This window comes from Silurus aristotelis, assembly GCF_946808225.1.
Source record: "Silurus aristotelis genome assembly, chromosome: 25".
NCBI lineage: Eukaryota > Metazoa > Chordata > Actinopteri > Siluriformes > Siluridae > Silurus > Silurus aristotelis.
The window spans coordinates 8,407,504-8,426,531 of NC_139598.1; the positions used below are offsets into that span (position 1 = coordinate 8,407,504).

General features: G+C 37.5%; 1 protein-coding gene across 2 annotated transcripts in view; it reads right to left on the reverse strand.

Annotated features, from left to right (window-relative positions):
• vps41 (VPS41 subunit of HOPS complex) overlaps window positions 1-19,028 on the reverse strand; it is a 49,578-nt gene that overhangs the window by 26,361 nt on the left and 4,189 nt on the right. For both annotated transcript variants that reach the window (XR_014531574.1, XM_083529905.1), the window contains exons 3-5: window positions 11,277-11,384; window positions 4,665-4,742; window positions 4,426-4,500 (exon numbers count right to left, since the gene is read on the reverse strand). Coding sequence is in view for 1 of the 2 variants with exons in the window: in XM_083529905.1 (XP_083386031.1) it covers window positions 4,426-4,500; window positions 4,665-4,742; window positions 11,277-11,384 (261 nt within the window). In the remaining variant the exon portion in view is untranslated. The remainder of the gene's footprint in view (window positions 1-4,425; window positions 4,501-4,664; window positions 4,743-11,276; window positions 11,385-19,028) is intronic.

Genomic DNA, 19,028 nt, shown 5'->3' on the forward strand with positions numbered 1-19,028 from the left:
ATGAAGTTGACCTGGACCAGATATCACAAACACATCACATCTTTCAGCAGACAGGTTATACATCCACTAGGCTCCCAATTAGTGGACAGGTCAACTCCCTATGCCCTGACAAGACATCATAAAGCGGTCTTAATCTGCAGCTCTGCAGTACTCCCTGAAGGCTACAAGAAAACCTTAACTTAGCAATTCAATTACACCTGTCTGTGTGAGCTAGAGAGAAAAAAAAAAAAAGTGTGTGAAGTCTGAAAAGAAAGTTGTTCCAAAATAATAACTCAAGCAGGAAATATCATGGTTATATCATTGTCATATCATGGCATATCTTAGTATCTCTGCTTGCTCTCAGGGTTAACAGGTCCAGGTGTGTGCTGAAATAAAACGGAACCATGGTCAGATCCAAGACCAGTATGCATGTGTTCAAAAACATATTTAAGAAAATAAGAATTGAAAAAAATTAAATAAAAAACTTTGAACCACCAATCAAGGACTTTTGTCTCATGCCTGACATATCTCAGTTATTGAAGCAGAGGATAAGTGGCACCAACGTTAACACCTCTGTAGAGTGAACAATGGCTGGCGCATCGATTTTAATTGGCACAGTCACAGCACCGGCCTCAACGTTGTCGTTTGTCTGCTATCTGTACTAAAATCAGTCTGAGAAAGCCACCCGCTGTGGTGCCGATTAGCCTGGTCAACCCTACTAAATGCTCATGTCTAGATCAATGAGCAGATATAGGGACAAAAAGTGAAGAAAGCATAAATTGGTGGTTGAGAAAAAGATATTTTATTTAATGTATTTTAAATACTTTGGTGTCTTCCATTGATGCAAGATTCAATCTTATTACTCATTTAATCAAGAATATGTTAAATAAAATAAAAAAATATTCATAGGTATATTTTATACCACAGTGTTGCTGAATTTCTAACTATGTTTGGTCAGGTATTAATTATTATTATTATTATTTTATACATTTATTTATTTTACAGCTTAACAGCTCTGGAAATAGTGCTAATTAAGTTGCTAAGGAAAAAGACTGTTTATAGTCACTACAACACCAGTGATAACTAGAGCAGTTACTGAAACAATATTAATACGTTTTAAAAATAACATAATGTTCTGCATTTTTCCTTGTATATAATGCAATCTATTAGATCAAAAAGTCTTAAACCAGTCAACAGGAAGTCCACTGAACAAAATCCTGCCCATGCCTGCACATTGGAGAGATTATTTCCGTGTTACTTCACCATGACAAAATAACACAGACAGCAGTAATTACTGGTGATGAACCTCGGTTATTGTGTGGTGCAGGGACTCTTGGACAGTGAAAAAGGACTTTGCATCTCGCTCAGTTATCGTCCTCCTCAATCAGGGCAGCCCCCAGCCGGTAATGTCGGCCTTACTAGGTGCATAGGGCTTAGGACCAAACTGTATAAGTACCAGAATGTATAACTAAACAGCAGACAAGGCAGAGAGAACATTTGAACTAGCCGACTAACAGAAGATTGTTAACCAGGAGACAGAAATGAACAGTTAACAGAAGACATAAGATTAAGAAGACAGCAGTGATCCATATAAAGCCTGTTGATAAAACTGCTCTCAGAGACCCCTTGTAAAAGACATTATACTATCCTTTGGCAAGGAAAAAGCTAAGACAATACCAAAGAGCATGGTGTTGTCTTTGCTGTCAAGTTGAACTTGCTGCTATAAATAAGTGATCTAGGTTAAAATCGAGATAATCTTGTAACTGATGGTTCCATGTGCCAATGTTCCACTCCTATTAGGTCAAGACTAGTATCAGATTAAGGATGAATTATATAACTAGATGAAGGTTGTCCTATAGGCAAGAACAACTAACAATGCTCTAACTTCAAAGTCAGAGAGGGTGCTGATCATGACCCTCTGGCCCAGGTTTCTCCACCTCAGAAATGCCCTCATGACGCTTTCATGGTCTGAGGGCATTGTAAAACTGATCAATCACTTATCGCTGTGAAATCAGTCCAAAAATGCTCAATTCTGATTCACTAGGAAAACCATCCATAGATACAAATAGTACTGAATACCCAGTGTTCAATGTGGATATACAAATCTCTGGGATCACAAACACTCAATCACCCAAAAACCATTACCACCCCATGCCAGAGGGAGATGCCAAGCAGAGATGGAATCAAATCAGGGTCACTCTTCACATCACTGCATTCTCAGCTTTTGAAAATAATGAGAGTATGACTCCTGACTTGTGCGAAGCCAAATCACCCAACACTAATGTCATTACAGCGTCACACTGCTAGAACACAGACACCTCACTTAGACAGAGGCAGAGAGATGCAAGGTCCAAAAACAGTGCCAAAACTTTGCACATGGTCCTTCACTTCAACTTGGTAGATGCTTCCAGCTTGTGGCTGATTCCATCAACATTTGTGGAGTGTATAATTAGATCAGAAGAGCTATTGTTCCCACATAGAGCAAAGTGGCACTGCTACTAGGGAAAATCTTAAAAGCAAAGGCAAAGAGCTGGAAAGGTGTAGGGTGGGGTCGCTGCAACTTATGGTAAACCATCATGTTGGACACCGCTTGACTTTATTGAGTGGTTCAAGATGCCAATTATTGAGGAAATAAGCAAGGTCTTAGACAACCTGCACCAGGAATAGATGGAGCACCACCAAAGGTCTTTAAGGAGACCTTAAACACTTTGCTGACCCCCTGCTGTGTTAGTGCTGGGTAGACATTAACCCATTGTGGGTAAGGTGTTCAATCACTTGACAAGGTATATCCTAAGCAGCAATGTGGTTTCAGTTACAAAAACACACTCTGCCACTAAAGAGCAGAGGCAGCTTCAGTGCCAAGACTGGATGCCCACCCTATTCATACAATCATCTTCACCCTCCCAGTCTCTTCACACTGCTGTTGCAATGTTTGCTTCAATGGTTTGGCCATGTTCATTTCTTGTCAGCTTGGTGAACTGCCCCTGGAAAGAGAACAGAAGGTTTTGGCCCCACCTCTGTTTCAAAACTGTTACTGTTAAAGATACTTTAAAGAAAACTTGGACAAGCAAGTCGTCAACTACAAGCAAAGGAAGCAGGAGCTGCAAGATTTCTAAAAGGAGAGGCCAAGCTAAAATGAGGTGCAGAGGAGAAAACTATAATCAGAAAAATGACCAAAGAATGACTTCCCCTGATACAAATTTTCAGTGCACAGATCGATGGTCATGGAAAGCTGACAGATGCCAAACAAACAGAAACTGTTCAACAAAAAATTTAATTACTTTCAACATAACTGATGAAACTTTAAAATGCCTAATAACAATAATGAGCAATTGCCAAATTTTTTTTTTTTTATAGAATTTTATGATTTAGTCATTTAGTTATTGACATCTTTTAACAGTCATTCACAAACTTTTACTGAATTTGAGCATGTAACCAACTGGCTCCATCAATAGAATATAGATATAAATAAATCCACCCCAATTCTAAAAAAAAGTGGGACGCTGTAAAATATAAACAAAAATGGAATGCAATGATTTGCAAATCTCATAAACCCATATTTTATTCACAATAATAGCATGACTTTGTAGTAGAAGAGTCTGGGTGCTGAAGTGATCTGCCTGAAGTCTACACCAGGGGTTTTTCAGGTCAAGGACCCCTTAGACGATAGAGAAATTGGGCAGGGACCCCCGATACAAAATGGATCAAACAAACCCACTGATAATAATAGAAACCAATCATATTACACTAGTTATATTATGTCAAAACAATTAGAACTATTTTGTTGTACATGCATCATTGTCTGTATATTTTTAAGTCTTTCAGATTTATGCATCATAACAGTTTATGAAGTTGTTTGCAGTTTAATAGATTTGCCGTTTAGTACATTTTCCTTTTACTATCAGGTGAACTATTATACAATTATATGAACGATTTAATTTTAATAGAACTAACCATTTTATTTTACTGTCAGGTGAACAATTACACATTTAAATGAACACCAGCTTTAAGTTGAATAGAATTTAATGTAATAATTATTCTTTAATTACATATTTTAACCTTCACGGATTTACCCATGTTTTTTTTAAATAATTATTTGCGATTCAACATTAATTAGCGGACCCCCCTTAATTACTGCCGCAGCCCTCTGGTTGAAGGCCCATGGTCTTGACCTTTTTCCGTTTGAAAACATTTGGTGAATCATGAAACAAAAACAACAACAAAGGGCACCTATTTGACACCCACACTGTTGAGCAGCTACAATCCTGTACCAGACACATATGGGACAACATTCCCAAAACCTCAGCAACTGGTCTCCTCAGTTCCCAGATGTATATGGACAGAAGACGTGATGTTACATGGTGGTAAACATGGCCTTGTGAAAGTTTATTTTGTCATTTATCTGGTTCAACCCATTCTAATGCCAGCAAAGAAGACACAGCTTACCTTTCCATCCTCTGAGCAGATCCCCACATACTCTCCGCTCTCATCCAGACTGATCTGATTTATCTTCACTGAACTCTGAGAGGTCAAGAGACAGAGATTGATTAGTTACTGTGGTATTTCCAGCCAAAACAATTCTCGGAAAATCTCAATACCACACAAAACAGCGCATACAGAAATAAATGAGATACAAACAGTATTAACTTGTACAAGGTTGCCACAAACAAATCCTCTTAACTTACGATTTCATACTTTTGGGTGATGTTTCCTTGGATATCGAGTAGGAAGACCTTTCCAAAGTGAGTTCCAAGAGCCAGGAACTGGAAGCCACAAAGAAGACAGAAACTTTAGTATACATGAGATCGATAGACAGTTGTCAGGAATTTGAACTTTAATCTGCTGTACTGGAGTATTAGTGTACTCTCATGAGTGTGTTTGAGGGATTGTGTGTGTGTGTGTGTGTATGTGTGTGGCTTCAGCTTGTCCCCTCAGGGGCAAAAAAGTGTGAAATTGCTGGAGGCCAGAAAAGCCTATTTATCAGAGCATGCCAGTGTGAAATGGCATTTTTTTTTTTCTTCAAAATATCAAAATGCTTCAACATAATATATGCACCGTGGATCACATCCCTGAACCTCCTTAGCAAAAACCAGACACTTTCTCTGAGAGGACAAATGCATAACAAAACAATAATCATATATAAAACTATGATTATATATATACATTAATTAATACATCTATCTATCTATCTATCTATCTATCTATCTATCTATCTATCTATCTATCTATCTATCTATCTATCTATCTATCTATCTATCTATCTATCTATCTATCTATCTATCTATCTATCTATCTATATTTTACTTTTATACAAACTAAACTTTTTGTGTTTAAACAAAATTTACCATTGCATAGCGAACTAAACCAGTTTGTTTGCAAAAATTTTAGGTGTCTAGTTTTAGTGAAACTATGCACTCTGTAATGCTCCTCCAAATTTGGCATATTGCGCAGGCTGAGATGCTTTTCTCTTCAAAAATAACTTGTGTGTTTTAGTTGCTGTAGTATACTGGTCAGTTGAAACCAGTCTGGCAATTCTGCTCTGAACTCACATGGTGTTTTTGCCAATAGAAAATAGGGACATAATGTGGAAAAAAAAAATAGAAGGAAGTTCATATTTCAAAGACTACACAATCACTCAAGTTGTTGTCAGTACTATGACTTTCACTAATGTTCCCAAACTTTTGAACCCTACTGTACATACAGAAAGAAATGTTTAACTGAAACAAAAAAATGTAATGGCACCAAAGACATGAATTATTTCCACACTGAATTCAGGTGAACTATGAATTGAGCATTTCGAACACAGCTAAATGTATGACACAATAATACACTTTATGATAAATAGACACATATAGCAGTGGCATTTTCAGAATGACACATAATTAGATTACTATACCTAGACTGGACATCAATAATGTAGACATAGTAATAACCTGCTTACAGACGCTACTCATTTTCCTGTCTTCCTGTGCACTTTTAAGTGTTGACTCCTCTATAAGCCTCTAGGACATAGCATTTATATTGGCTAGTATATTGTCAATAGGTTTGGTGAGTCTAGTATTTGGAAAATAATTGTTGTGTTACACATTTAAATCAACTTAAGTTATATTGATGACCTAATTGTAATCAGCCATCAACTGCCTCATTTACATTTAGTAGGTGGAGTTGTTTGTTCTTATTGTTTCAAGCATAATCAATTAGCCTCCTTAGATTTTAGTTTGTAGCAGGTTAATGCTAAAGTCTTAGGAAATAGATGGTAAACGTAAAATCAACAGGATAGAACTTTCCCTACAGATGTATTTCTGACCACCAAAACAGCATTCAATACACCTGTTATTTCACTTACATAAATATACACAATAAAATATACTCCAATAAATAAAACCAAGAAGATGCAGGTCAAGACATTCAGAATGGGTAATATATGCCATGGTTTTCATTGCCAGATGATTTTGTTCGAGTGTTTGCTGAAAATGTGGATCTTCTGGGGTTTACACAGAGAACGTTTTCTACAGTTTACACAGAATAGTGTGGAAAAAACTCTGAGTGAAGGCTTTGAGGGAGGAAACATTTTATGAAAGAAAAATGGACAGACTGTTTTAAGCTGACAGGAAGTCTTTAGCACAACTAACCACTCTTTACAACTATGGTGCACAGAAAAGCATTTCAACATAATAAACTTAAAGTTGGATGGCCAATAACAGCAACACCAATAAGACCACATCAAGTCTTACTAGCCAACAGAAACTGTACAGTTTATGACTGAAAAGCCATTGAAAGGCTTTATTTGAGATATATATACAGTGAGGAAAATAAGTATTTGAACACCCTGCTATTTTGCAAGTTCTCCCACTTAGAAATCATGGAGGGGTCTGAAATTGTCATCGTAGGTGCATGTCCTCTGTGAGAGACATAATCTAAAAAAAAAAATCCAGAAATCACAATATATGATTTGTAAACTATTTGTTTGTATGATACAGCTGCAAATAAGTATTTGAACACCTGAGAAAGTCAATGTTAATATTTGGTACAGTAGCATTTGTTTGAGGTCAAACGTTTCCTGTAGTTTTTCACCAGGTTTGCACACACTGCAGGAGGGATTTTGGCCCACTTCTCCACACAGATCTTCTCTAGATCAGTTAGGTTTCTGGCCTGTCGCTGAGAAACACGGAGTTTGAGCTCCCTCCAAAGATTCTCTATTGGGTTTAGGTCTGGAGACTGGCTAGGCCACGCCAGAACCTTGATATGCTTCTTACAGAGCCACTCCTTGGTTATCCTGGCTGTGTGCTTCGGGTCATTGTCATGTTGGAAGACCCAGCCTCGACCCATCTTAAATGCTCTAACTGAGGGAAGGAGGTTGTTCCCCAAAATCTCGCAATACATGGCCCCGGTCATCCTCTTCTTAATACAGTGCAGTTGCCCTGTCCCATGTGCAGAAAAACACCCCCAAAGCATGATGCTACCACCCCCATGCTTCACAGTAGGGATGGTGTTCTTGGGATGGTACTCATCATTCTTCTTCCTCCAAACACGTTTAGTGAAATTATGACCCAAAAGTTCTATTTTGGTCGCATCTGACCACATGACTTTCTCCCATGACTCCTCTGGATCATCCAAATGGTCATTGGCAAACTTAAGACGTGCCTGGACATATGGTGGTTTAAGCAGGGGAACCTTCCGTGCCATGCATGATTTCAAACCATGACGTCTTAGTGTATTACCAACAGTAATCTTGAAAACGGTGATCCCAGCTCTTTTCAGGTCATTGACCAGCTCCTACCGTGTAGTTCTGGGTTGATTTCTCACCTTCCTTAGGATCATTGAGACCCCACGAGGTGAGATCTTGCATGGAGCCCCAGTCTGAGGGAGATTGACAGTCATGTTTAGCTTCTTCCATTTTCTAATGATTGCTCCAACAGTGGACTTTTTTTCACCAAGCTGCTTGCCAATTTCCCCGTAGCCCTTTCCAGCCTTGTGGAGGTGTACAATTTTGTCTCTAGTGTCTTTGGACAGCTCGTTGGTCTTGGCCATGTTAGTAGTTGGATTCTTACTGATTGTATGGGGTGGACAGGTGTTTTTATGCAGCTAACGACCTCAAACAGGTGCATTTAATTTAGGATAATAAATGTAGTGAAGGTGGACATTTTAAAGGCAGACTAACAGGTCTTTGAGGGTCAGAATTCTAGCTGATAGACAGGTGTTCAAATACTTATTTGCAGCTGTATCATACAAATAAATAGTTTAAAAATCATATATTGTGATTTCTGGATTTTTTTTTTTAGATTATGTCTCTCACAGTGGACATGCACCCACGATGACAATTTCAGACCCCTCCATGATTTCTAAGTGGGAGAACTTGCAAAATAGCAGTGTGTTCAAATACTTATTTTCCTCACTGTATATATATATATATATATATATATATATATATATATATATATATATATATATATATATATATATATATATATATATATATATAATGTGTGTGTGCATGTGTGTGTGCATATTCACCTGCCCTGTCCTAACAAAGAATTTCCTAATTAAAAAAAAGAAACCCAAGCAATCCAATAATTAAAAAAAATAACTGTATACTAAAGCTCTGGCAGCAATAAGTAACAGAAAGCAACATAAATACAAGCAATTATCCCACAAATTTGACCTAAAGGAAAAAAAAAATCTGCAAATTAAGTAGTCTGGTGACTGGTGACTTTGTTGAAAACATCCATCTAATCCAAGAAAGCAGTGAAAAAAACGTGTTAAAACATTGCATGCAAGAAGCTCTAACACACACACAACTTGCCCAGCCCACAGTGTGCTCCATGCTTCAGTGCAGTCTATAATGAAATGCTTATATTTACAGGCACAGCAGAGCATGTCCGACAGAGCCCCCCCCCCCCCCCCCCATCTGCCCAAATAAAATCAGCCAAAATAAATAAATAAACGGAGTGGCCCCAGCAGTTAGAGCAGCTCTTAAAGGGATTTATTGAAATGGAATGGTGCAAATAAAATTCTGATTGTGACCACTTAAAACATGAGGTTACATTTGGCCTGCTGGAGCGTGTGCAAGGTACGAGGATGTACTGTAGGAGACACACAGGAACACACATATAAGTATAAAAAGAAAGACACAAAATGGGACTATTATTGGAGATTCAAGCTTGTGATGCATCTTTTCTTTTCTTTTCTTTTTTTTAAGAAAAAAGAGAGAGATCTCCAGGGGGCAAGAAAGGAGGAAAAAAATCAATAGCGGTTAATAAAACATCAGGTGAGGAGGCATTACAGGGTATGACTATTCCTCCAAAGCGGGTGTGCATGAGTGAACTCGCTTGCCATGACATATTTTTGGTCAATATAAATGATCACATATTGCAAAACGAAAAAATAAGAACAAAATACATTAGGAAAAAAAAGAATAGAGGTGGTAACTGATTAGTTTTTTTACAGGTACAGTACACACCAACCAGGCAGAACATTATGACCACGTGCCTAATATTGTGCTGGTCCCCCTTCACAAAACAGTCGTGACCTGTCAAACATTAACAGCATTAACTTCTACAGCAGTTTTAACTACAGGAGCTCGTCTGTTGGTTTGGACCACACAGACCAGCCTTCGCTCCCCACGTGCATAAAAGAGACTCGGCCGCCCGTGATCCTGTTCACCACTGTTCCATCATGGAGCATAGAGTCTGACCACTGCACACCAGGAACCCTACAAGAGCTGCAGTTTTGGAAACGATCAGACCTAGTCGTCTAACCATCACAATTTGGCCCTTGTCAAACTCGCTCAATCCTTACACTTGCACATTTTTCCTGCTTCCAACACATCAACTTTGAGGACAAAATGTCTATATGCTGCCTAATATATCCCACCCACTAACAGGTGCCATGCTAAGGAGATAATCAGTGCTATTCAATTCACCGGTCATAATCAGTGTTGGGCAATAACGAGTTACTAGTAACACGTTACTATAACGCAGTTACTTTTGACAGTAACTAATACTGTAACACATTACTTTTTAAATAAATTAACTCCATTACCATTACGGTATGGTGCGTTGTACGTTTTTTTAATTAATGAATTTTGGCTGAAGTGTAGCCTACAGTCTAACCTGTTTACAGCAGCGACGCATTGTAGGATTGTAGGATAAACCACTGTAAACACAAAGAAGACGCACTGTGGGCGTGTCTCCGTTTATTCAGGTCTGTGCAGCAGTAATGGCGAGTCAAGGCGAGAGCAAGATGAGTTTCTCAAAGTGGAAATATGCTCATTATTTCACTTTAGTTGAGCATAAAGACCTTTTAGTCAAATGTAAGCTGTGTCTTTCTGGTTCGAAGCTCGTATCTACTGCGATAGCAGCACCTCCAATCTGTTAAAGCTCCTCCAAGAACTACATGCCTCGACAAAGCTAGAAGCTAGAAGCTAACCCGGTGTTCTGTTGTACATTGTTGATAGTTTTCATATTTAAGCTGTAAAAGGAACATTTTTAAGAGCTCAAAACAACAGCTTTTATGATGCAGAAACCACTTTAGTTTTTGATTGTGAATATATTATTCAGCTTGTTTTGTTATTTATTTCAGAAATCCTTGTGATATATTCAGTTTGTGCAGGTCTGACTTAAATAAAATAGTGTTTGAAAATTACTTTGTGTTTAAGTCAGTTTTGTGTTTGTATAGACCATAACACATAAAAGGGCATTAATGGGAACATTAAAGAAGGTTCTTTAAAAAAGTAAAAAAATAAATAAAAAAGGTAATAAAAAAGTTAATAAAAGTTAATAACTGTAAATAAAACAGTAACGCATTACTTTTTGGTGTAAGTAATCAACAAAGTAACTGAGTTACTTTTTGAATGAAGTAACGAGTAACTGTAACTAGTTACTATTTTTTATTAACTAGCACAACACTGGTCATTATGTTATGCCTGGTCAGTGTATATTAATATAGTATTAATTTGTTCCTAAGAAAGAAGGAATGCTTTCAACAAGAGGAATATAAAATGTAGAGTCAAATGTGAAACAGTAATAATGGAGAGTAGTTTTGAGAAGCACAAATTTAAAACTGAAATTGTGTTCAAATTATTTATTTAATTTATTACAGCGACTTACATTTATCCTATTCATACAACCGAGCAGCTATGGGATTAAGGGCCTTGCTCAGGGACCCAAGAAGGGCTACTTGGTGTGGCTGGGATTTGAACTCATCACCTTTAGATCAAAAGTCCAATGTCTCAGTCCAATGCCTTAACCACTAAGCTACCACCTTCCCCCCACCTTATTACTGAAGCAAAGTAGTACCTTGTCATGCACGGTCAAGCAACTGGCTGCGTCCTTTTGAAGAATATCCGTCACGCCATTGGTTAATCGTTCGTATTTTACTTTAGGTTCCTCCTCGCTGTCTTCTTCCTGAGGGGAAACACACACACACACACACACACACACACACACACCACACACACACACACACAAATGAGGATATGATCCAAACAGCTAAAAATCTAACACTATCACTAAGACTCCTCATTTGTTTCACTTTGTGAAACTTCTACAGCAAGTTTGTGTGAAACTGAATCAAACATGGTTTGCTGGCAGATTCTGAGCACCTGAACCAAAGCTGTCCTGAGGCTGCTATTTCTTCATCCTCAATAAGAACCTTATCCCTTCACAGGGACTCGCACTGTCAGAATGCCCTCACCCACATCTTAGCAAATGTCCTCAAGATCTCAGACAATGAACAATAAAACTTTCAGCATTATACCGAGTTCAGATCTTCAACTTGACTGTTCATCAAACTGTTCATTCTATCTCTGAAAAAAGTAGTTTAACTATTAACCATTTAAAGTATGTGAAACGAAACAAATTTTGCTAGAAAGTCACACCAGAATTTTGAAGAGATGTAGGCATTATGTTGGGGAACAGTAAATTATACAAAGCGTTTACAAATGAAAAATAATGACAAGAACTGGATGTACAAAGTGAATGCACCAAGAAATTCAAATCTAAAACAAGGCTTCAAATTTTTAAAAGGACCAAAAGTAAGAAGTGTCTTGGTGGTGATTGGTTGGTGTCCTGGGCGTATTTAAAATAATGAGAAAAGATGAGAATATGACGACATTTGGCTGTATAACATCTCAGTGAGAAAAGATTGGCCCTGCAATCTAAGAAGAAATAAAAAAACTGATCTAAAACAGAGTGAAGGCTCCAAAAGCTGCTCACAGTGATGCATTTTTAATGTCTTTAATACACTATATAGGAAAAAAGTTTGTGGACACAAGCACAAGATTCATATAGGCAGAACATCACATTCTACTGTACATTTAGTCTCCATTTGCTAGTTAGTAAAGTCAGGTACTGATGAAGGGTGAGGAGGCCTGGGGTGCATTAAGCATTACAATTCATCCCATAGGTGTTCAGTAAGGTTGAAGTCACATCTCTATCGCAAGCCACTTAAGATCTTTCACGCCATCCCATGTAAATCATATGTTGCATGGACTTCACTTTGTGCACAGGGGCATATGTTTGGGTCTCCTAGTTAAAGAGAAGAAATAATGTAATGCCTCTTCATCCAAAGACATCTTATACAATTGTGCGACTCCAAGTTTGTGCTCACAGTTTGGAAAAGCACTTTATAAGTCAGGTGTCCCAATAATTTTGGTCCATATAGTGTATTTTACACATTATATACCCCAGCCATTAGGGTTACACAAGCCTTAGTGCCGGTCCCAAGCCGGGATAAATGGGGAGGGTTGCGTTAGGAAGGGCATCCAGCGTAAAAACAAGTGCCAAATCAAACATGCGGATGGTCCGCTGTAGCGACCCCTAATGGGGGAAGCCGAAAGAATGTTTTTTTTACTCTATAACACTAAGACTAGCACCACCTATAAACGTTTATGTTTTTCACATAAGCAAAATAGCACAAGCTTTAAATGTATGACTCAATGCCCGTTTCTACCTTGAAGTGCATATAATAAGAGCATCAATGCGACAGATTCATTTACCCACACACTCTATTTACTACCTCTTAAAGGCAGTTCACTGAAGGGCTCTCATGTGTGCTACCCAGAGCAAAGGGCAGATATTACATCTGCAAAAAAGTTTTTTGATGTACAAACCCTTTAGATTGACATTTTTCTTACTTTTTTATATTTACTAAGTCTGAGACTGGTATACAGTATTTATTTAAACTATGGCTTTGATTTCAGTAAATCAAAAAAAAAAAAAAAAATCAAAATTATTGAATATAAGATATTTGCTGCACATTTGAATATTAAAGCTAACAGCATTTAGATTGAGCTTCTAGAAATATACAGTACATTTATATTTAAACAGCATGACTAAACGTTTGTGGGCCCCTCGACATTCCATTTGGTTATAATAACCTACAAGGCAGTTCACTAGACTTTGGCTGTCTAAAAGGTTTAAATAGAGGAGCAATTAACTATCGGTGCCGATGAATCTGCAAAACCGATGAATCTGCACGATAGTTGATTGCTGGAACTGTCTGTAAAAAATCCACACATAGTTTTTCCGGGTTGTGTCTTATGCTGGAGTGGCTGAAAAGGTCTGCTTTTATTATACAGCACATGTGAATATAGATGCGAATCACTGACACTCCATGTTGTTTTTGAGACACAAGTTCAAAAGTAAATTTTTCCTCAAAGTAAATTTCCACAATAATATATTCATATTTTTTTTCATTTATTTTTAAGATTCAGCACTGTTTTTTATTGTTTTTGTAATAAAGCTCAGGACTATTTTTACATAGAGTGGTGGTGGTGGGGTTTTTTTTAGTATCCATTTAAAAAAACAAACAAAAAAAAACAAACAGTTGATTGATTGGTTACTGGAAAGTACTATCCAACTTAGCTATCAGTATCTGTAAAATCCACCATCGGTCAACCTCTAGTTGTGAGCTCAAATAATGGTGCCACCAAGCTGCCACTTGAATTCTGTTTGCATAAATGATATAAATTGTCGCTCTGGATAAAGGCGTCTGCTGAACTGCTCAGTTGTATAGATGAGATACACTGCGAGTCACTCTGGATAAGGCTGTAAATTTAATTGTAAAGGTCAGGTAAAGAGGATGTGGGTTGCAGTCAGCATTCCAGTTCCACCTAAAGGTGTTTAGTGGGGCTGAGGGCAACACTTTAATACAAGTTCTTCAATACAACCTTAATACACCATGACTTTAGCTTGCTTTATGCACAGGGGCAATGTCATGCTGGAATATGTATGGTGTTTGTTTGGGAAGTTCAAGTAAAGGGAAATCTTAATGCTACAGTACAGAAAACACAATTCTGCACAATTATATACTCTTAATACTGTATATGGGTGTGATGGTTAGTTTACAAACATTAAGCCTTACAGTGCACGCATGTTCCTATTCAATCATTTTGTCAAATTAGGTCATAATGTGTACCTTTTTGAGGAAAAAAAAAAAACATTTTACTACATAAAACAAATATTATACACAAGTTTTATTTCCTGATTTACTCACAAATATCTAAGCATCTTACTTTCTCTGCAAATATTCTTTGGCTGTACAGTTTATCAGATGCTACCTGAATACATCTCGTTTGAAACCTTGTTATTTGGACCTGAGCATTTTGTTTGCTTAAACTTGTTATTTCAAAACTCAAAAATGAGTCAAACTTACTCATGCTTTAAGTGTTTTTTTTTTTTAAACTTCACAGGCGCTAAGGCAAAGCTTTTGATTTACCATTGTGTGAACTTGTACTTGCTGCTGCCAGTATTTGGTGTACAACCAAATACAACAAAATTAGCCTTTATCTTTTTTCCATTCGACCAAATGATTCAATACTTCAACTTCCACTTTAGTGTTGTCATTTTAACATTGTATAGATGATATACGAGAACTGTAATTTGGGCTTTTACAGTTGTGTCAAATCCTACGTTTTCCCCACATTGTTCCACTCATGGATGTTTGTGGAAAAGTGTGATTTGTAAGTACAGAGCAGCTCCTTTTACTTCTAAAAGGTGTTTTCTCCCCTCATCTCCTGAGCTCCCATGTCCATTTCCTGTCTTCTCCAGATGTGAAATTTCGAATACCTGGACATTTGTCATGGTCTACAAAGCCATTATAGTTGTGGAGCGAGGAAAAAAGATGAGGGGAGGAAAAAGGCACAAAAACTTTCTACATTGGTTGTGTGTGTTTGTGTGTGTGTGGTTGGGGTGAGGAGGGGGGAGGGGGTTGTTAGAGTGATAGCTCTGCCGTTTCATATCCCATAATTTCTGCTTCTTGTTAGTGTTTGCCGCTGTGGCGGATGAGTGTTGTGCTGGTGTTCCGTGCCGCTCCTAATTGGTGCCCTGGGGAGAGGGGGATGAAGGGGAGTCTGTCTTTAATTGCCCTGTTCTTGGAGTGGTGTGACCAAGCACACACTCTTCTGCCTTTCACACACAATTCTATCTATCTCTCTCTCTCTCTCGCTCCTCATTCTATCTTCCTCGTATCTCTCTCGCTCCTCGGATTCTCCAGATTGTCGACGCAGAGCATCAAACTGACACTCAGATTAATGTCAGTCTAAGCCTGCATCCTCCTTCGATTCCCTGTGTGACATCACGTCTCGAGAATGCAGCGTTTTTTTCCCCCTCCCAGCTTTCCGTATGGGATATAATTCTTTGCTGGCAAGAAATTTCTGAGCAGCAGATTGCGGCTTTGTGATTGTAGGGCATGCCAATAAATACAAAGAGACAGAGACTGCAGGTTAGAAGTGAAACTGATGATTATTATTGTACAAGTCAAAAAAAAAGAAGGAAAAAAAAATTCGCTCTGATGTTGCACTTATTGATTATCAAAAACATGTTACACGTTCTAATGAATAGCTGTTTCAAAACAAGCTTTTTGCATAACATATTTGCATTATAGATATATAATAGAAGTTGATTTAATGATAATTTATAGTCTTCGCATAATAAAGGCATAGTTAAAATAGTCCTCCATGTGATCGAAACTAATAAATGTATAACTGCTTCCAAGGTTGAAACTGATTCAAGAACTGAAACTCAAAAAGACAAGAAAAGGTATTTTGCCACACAGAAAATAAAACCCACAACCAAATAAAAATCATCTTTAACAGTTCTGGAAGAGAAATTTAAATTTTTTTAATGCTGAATAAATTCATTTGTAAAAGCAAACTGTTGTTGACTGTTTTAACAGCATGTCACTTTGGGTTTTATTCACTAAATAGCGTAACACTGAATTGCAAATGCCTTTAAGACTTCTACATACAGTAGGTTAAAATTTAGTCATAGTGTGGATACTTACAAGAAAAGTGTACAGGAAGAGCGAGAGGGAAACAGGTGAAATAAAGCAAGCAAGCAAAAAAAAAAAAACCTGAATCTGAAGCAAGACTGTGAAAAATTATAATAAATCACTCCACACACTGAGGTTTTACTGTGAACCCACAGATAGTTTTTATTATTTATTTATTTATTCATTCTACATTGTAAGGAGCTGCAGTGGAGGTATTCAGTGACTGCTTGACATTTCATTCTCTCTATCACTTACAGCCTCCATCCCATCTCAGCCTGACACACGGTATTTTATTTATCCGCTTGCAGGCATGTGGATACTCTGGTGACAGAGAAACCTTTTCAGAATCATATTCATCTGCCTCCTACAGTCGAAACCAAATTCACATTACTCAGGAGTTACGGTTCTGTCCTACTGACCAATAGGCTATGATGGTTATGCGATAAAAGTGTCTACTTAATAAATACATATAAATATCTATAAACCGAGTAAGACATGGGTCAAGAATTACATAACTGTACCATAAGTAAAAGAAAAATAGCACAAGAATATTTTTATTTATAGACTACCTTATATTTATGCCACTTCTTATATATACATACTGTATTGACAAAAGTATTAGGACACCTGACTTCTCCAGCCTTATGTGGTTCTTCCCTAAACTGTTACCTCAGAAGAGGCACACAACTGTATATTGCGTTTTTAAATACGATAGCAATACATTTTCCCTTGGAGACCCAAACCCGTTCCAGCATGACAATGCCTATGTGTACAAAACCAGCTCCATGGAGATAATTATAACAAGGGTTGGAGTGGAAGATCTTGAGTGGCCTGCTATAGAACTTTGACCTCAACCCAAATGAAAACCTTTGAGTCGAAACACTGACTGCAACCCCAGAACTTCTCACCCTGCATCAGCATCTGACTTTACTAACACCCTTGTGGCTGAATGATTACAAATCTCCACAACCACACTCCAAAATCTAGTGGAACATCTTCCCAGAAGAGTGGAGGCTATTACAACAGAAAGCACAAACTACTGTATATGTAGTCCATAAAGCCCATATGAATCAGGTCAGGTGTCCACAAACTTTTGTCCTTATAATTTATAATACATTCATAGACAGGAGCTGCTTTACAGCATATTTTTATTGTCTTTACAACTAAAATTATTTCATCCTCTTTTTCAAGCTATTCTAGCTGCCTTAGTGTTGAACAAAAGTATTTTCAACGATATAATAGCTACATTTGAATCTGTGCACCTCATCTGTCTTATTCTTTACTGGCAAAAAATTTCAGAGCAGCAAATTACAAATTTGTGACTGTACAATACAATGATCAATATAAAACAGCAGGTTAGGAGTGGAACAAATTCAATTCAGTTTTATTTGTATAGCTCTTTTAACACAATATTGTCCCGAAACAGATGAAGATACCGTATTTTCCAGACTATAAGCCGCTACTTTTTTCCCCACGGTTTGAACCCCACGGCTTAAACAACTAAACGGCTAATTTATGGATTTTTCCAGGTTTTTCCTGGTTTCACAAGCTTCAAGACAAAAAAACGGAGCCCCTTAAAATTAGACCAATGAAATTGCAGAACGGGTTCAGGTGAACCAATGAAACTCTTTATATAAAATCAGATGCGCTCCCACTGAATCAGGCCGCACCACATCATAAATCTGGATTAGGTTCCTCTGATGTTTGACCTGCCGCTCACTCGGACTGTCAACAGGAAATGCGAATCATTCGTCACGCTGAAAACAACCGGGCATGAAAAAACACACTTCACCAGTGTTCTGAGCTGCACGGCATCGGGAGAAAAGTTTCACAGATGGTGATTTTTAAACGCACGACGATGCCAAAAGAAGTTGTTGTGAAAGGAAGGAGAAAGACAGTGAACAATGACTTTCTTTGTAGGCTACTGTTTAGATACACGCCGTGTAACAGACACTGTCTTTCGTTAAAGCCTGTGTAAAGTTAATTAGTTTCAGTGTAGACAGGTGCGAATTATTTATGTTCAAAATAAAAATCTTTGTGAAAATCAGTGGGTGCGGCTTATATTTGGGTGTGCTTAATAGTCCGGAAATTACGGTAGTCCAGATGTTAGTTTAGGGCCTACACGTTTATCCCTAATGAGTAAGCCAGAGCAAGGAAAATCTCCCTGAGATGGTATGAGGAAGAAACCTTGAAAGGAACCAGACACAAAAGGTAACCCATCCTCATCTGGATGGCACCACATGTTTGTTCTTTATAACTAACGAAGTTGTTTACGTGTACTCCAGAGTATATAATAATTTTTAACACCTGACACTCTCAAAAAGAAATGAAAGTAACCCTATGAAGTCAAACTGATCACTGGCAAAATCAAAACACATGCTGTAATGGTATGAGTCATTTCATACAAAATGCTAAAAGCATGAATTTCACTTAATCTTGTGTTATAAATAAGAAAGAAGTTATTTTAGTTATGAGCTGTAATACTAATACACCTTATTCTTGCCATTTACAGCACAGTATGGTTGTATAAGATACAATTAGTTAAAAGGTGCCTTGTGTCTCATTACGGCTCAGACAGTATTTTACACTGTACCAGGAATGAGGTAAAAACTATTGCACTCATTTCAAAATGTTATTGTGTCTATAATAATGATGAACTTGTTTACCTTGGGTATAATAGAGAAAATATCACAAATATGATCACATCACATGGAAAATGCTAATTAAATAAATCTGTTACATAATGAGTTACAGAAGTTGTTAAGCTCATGGAAGAC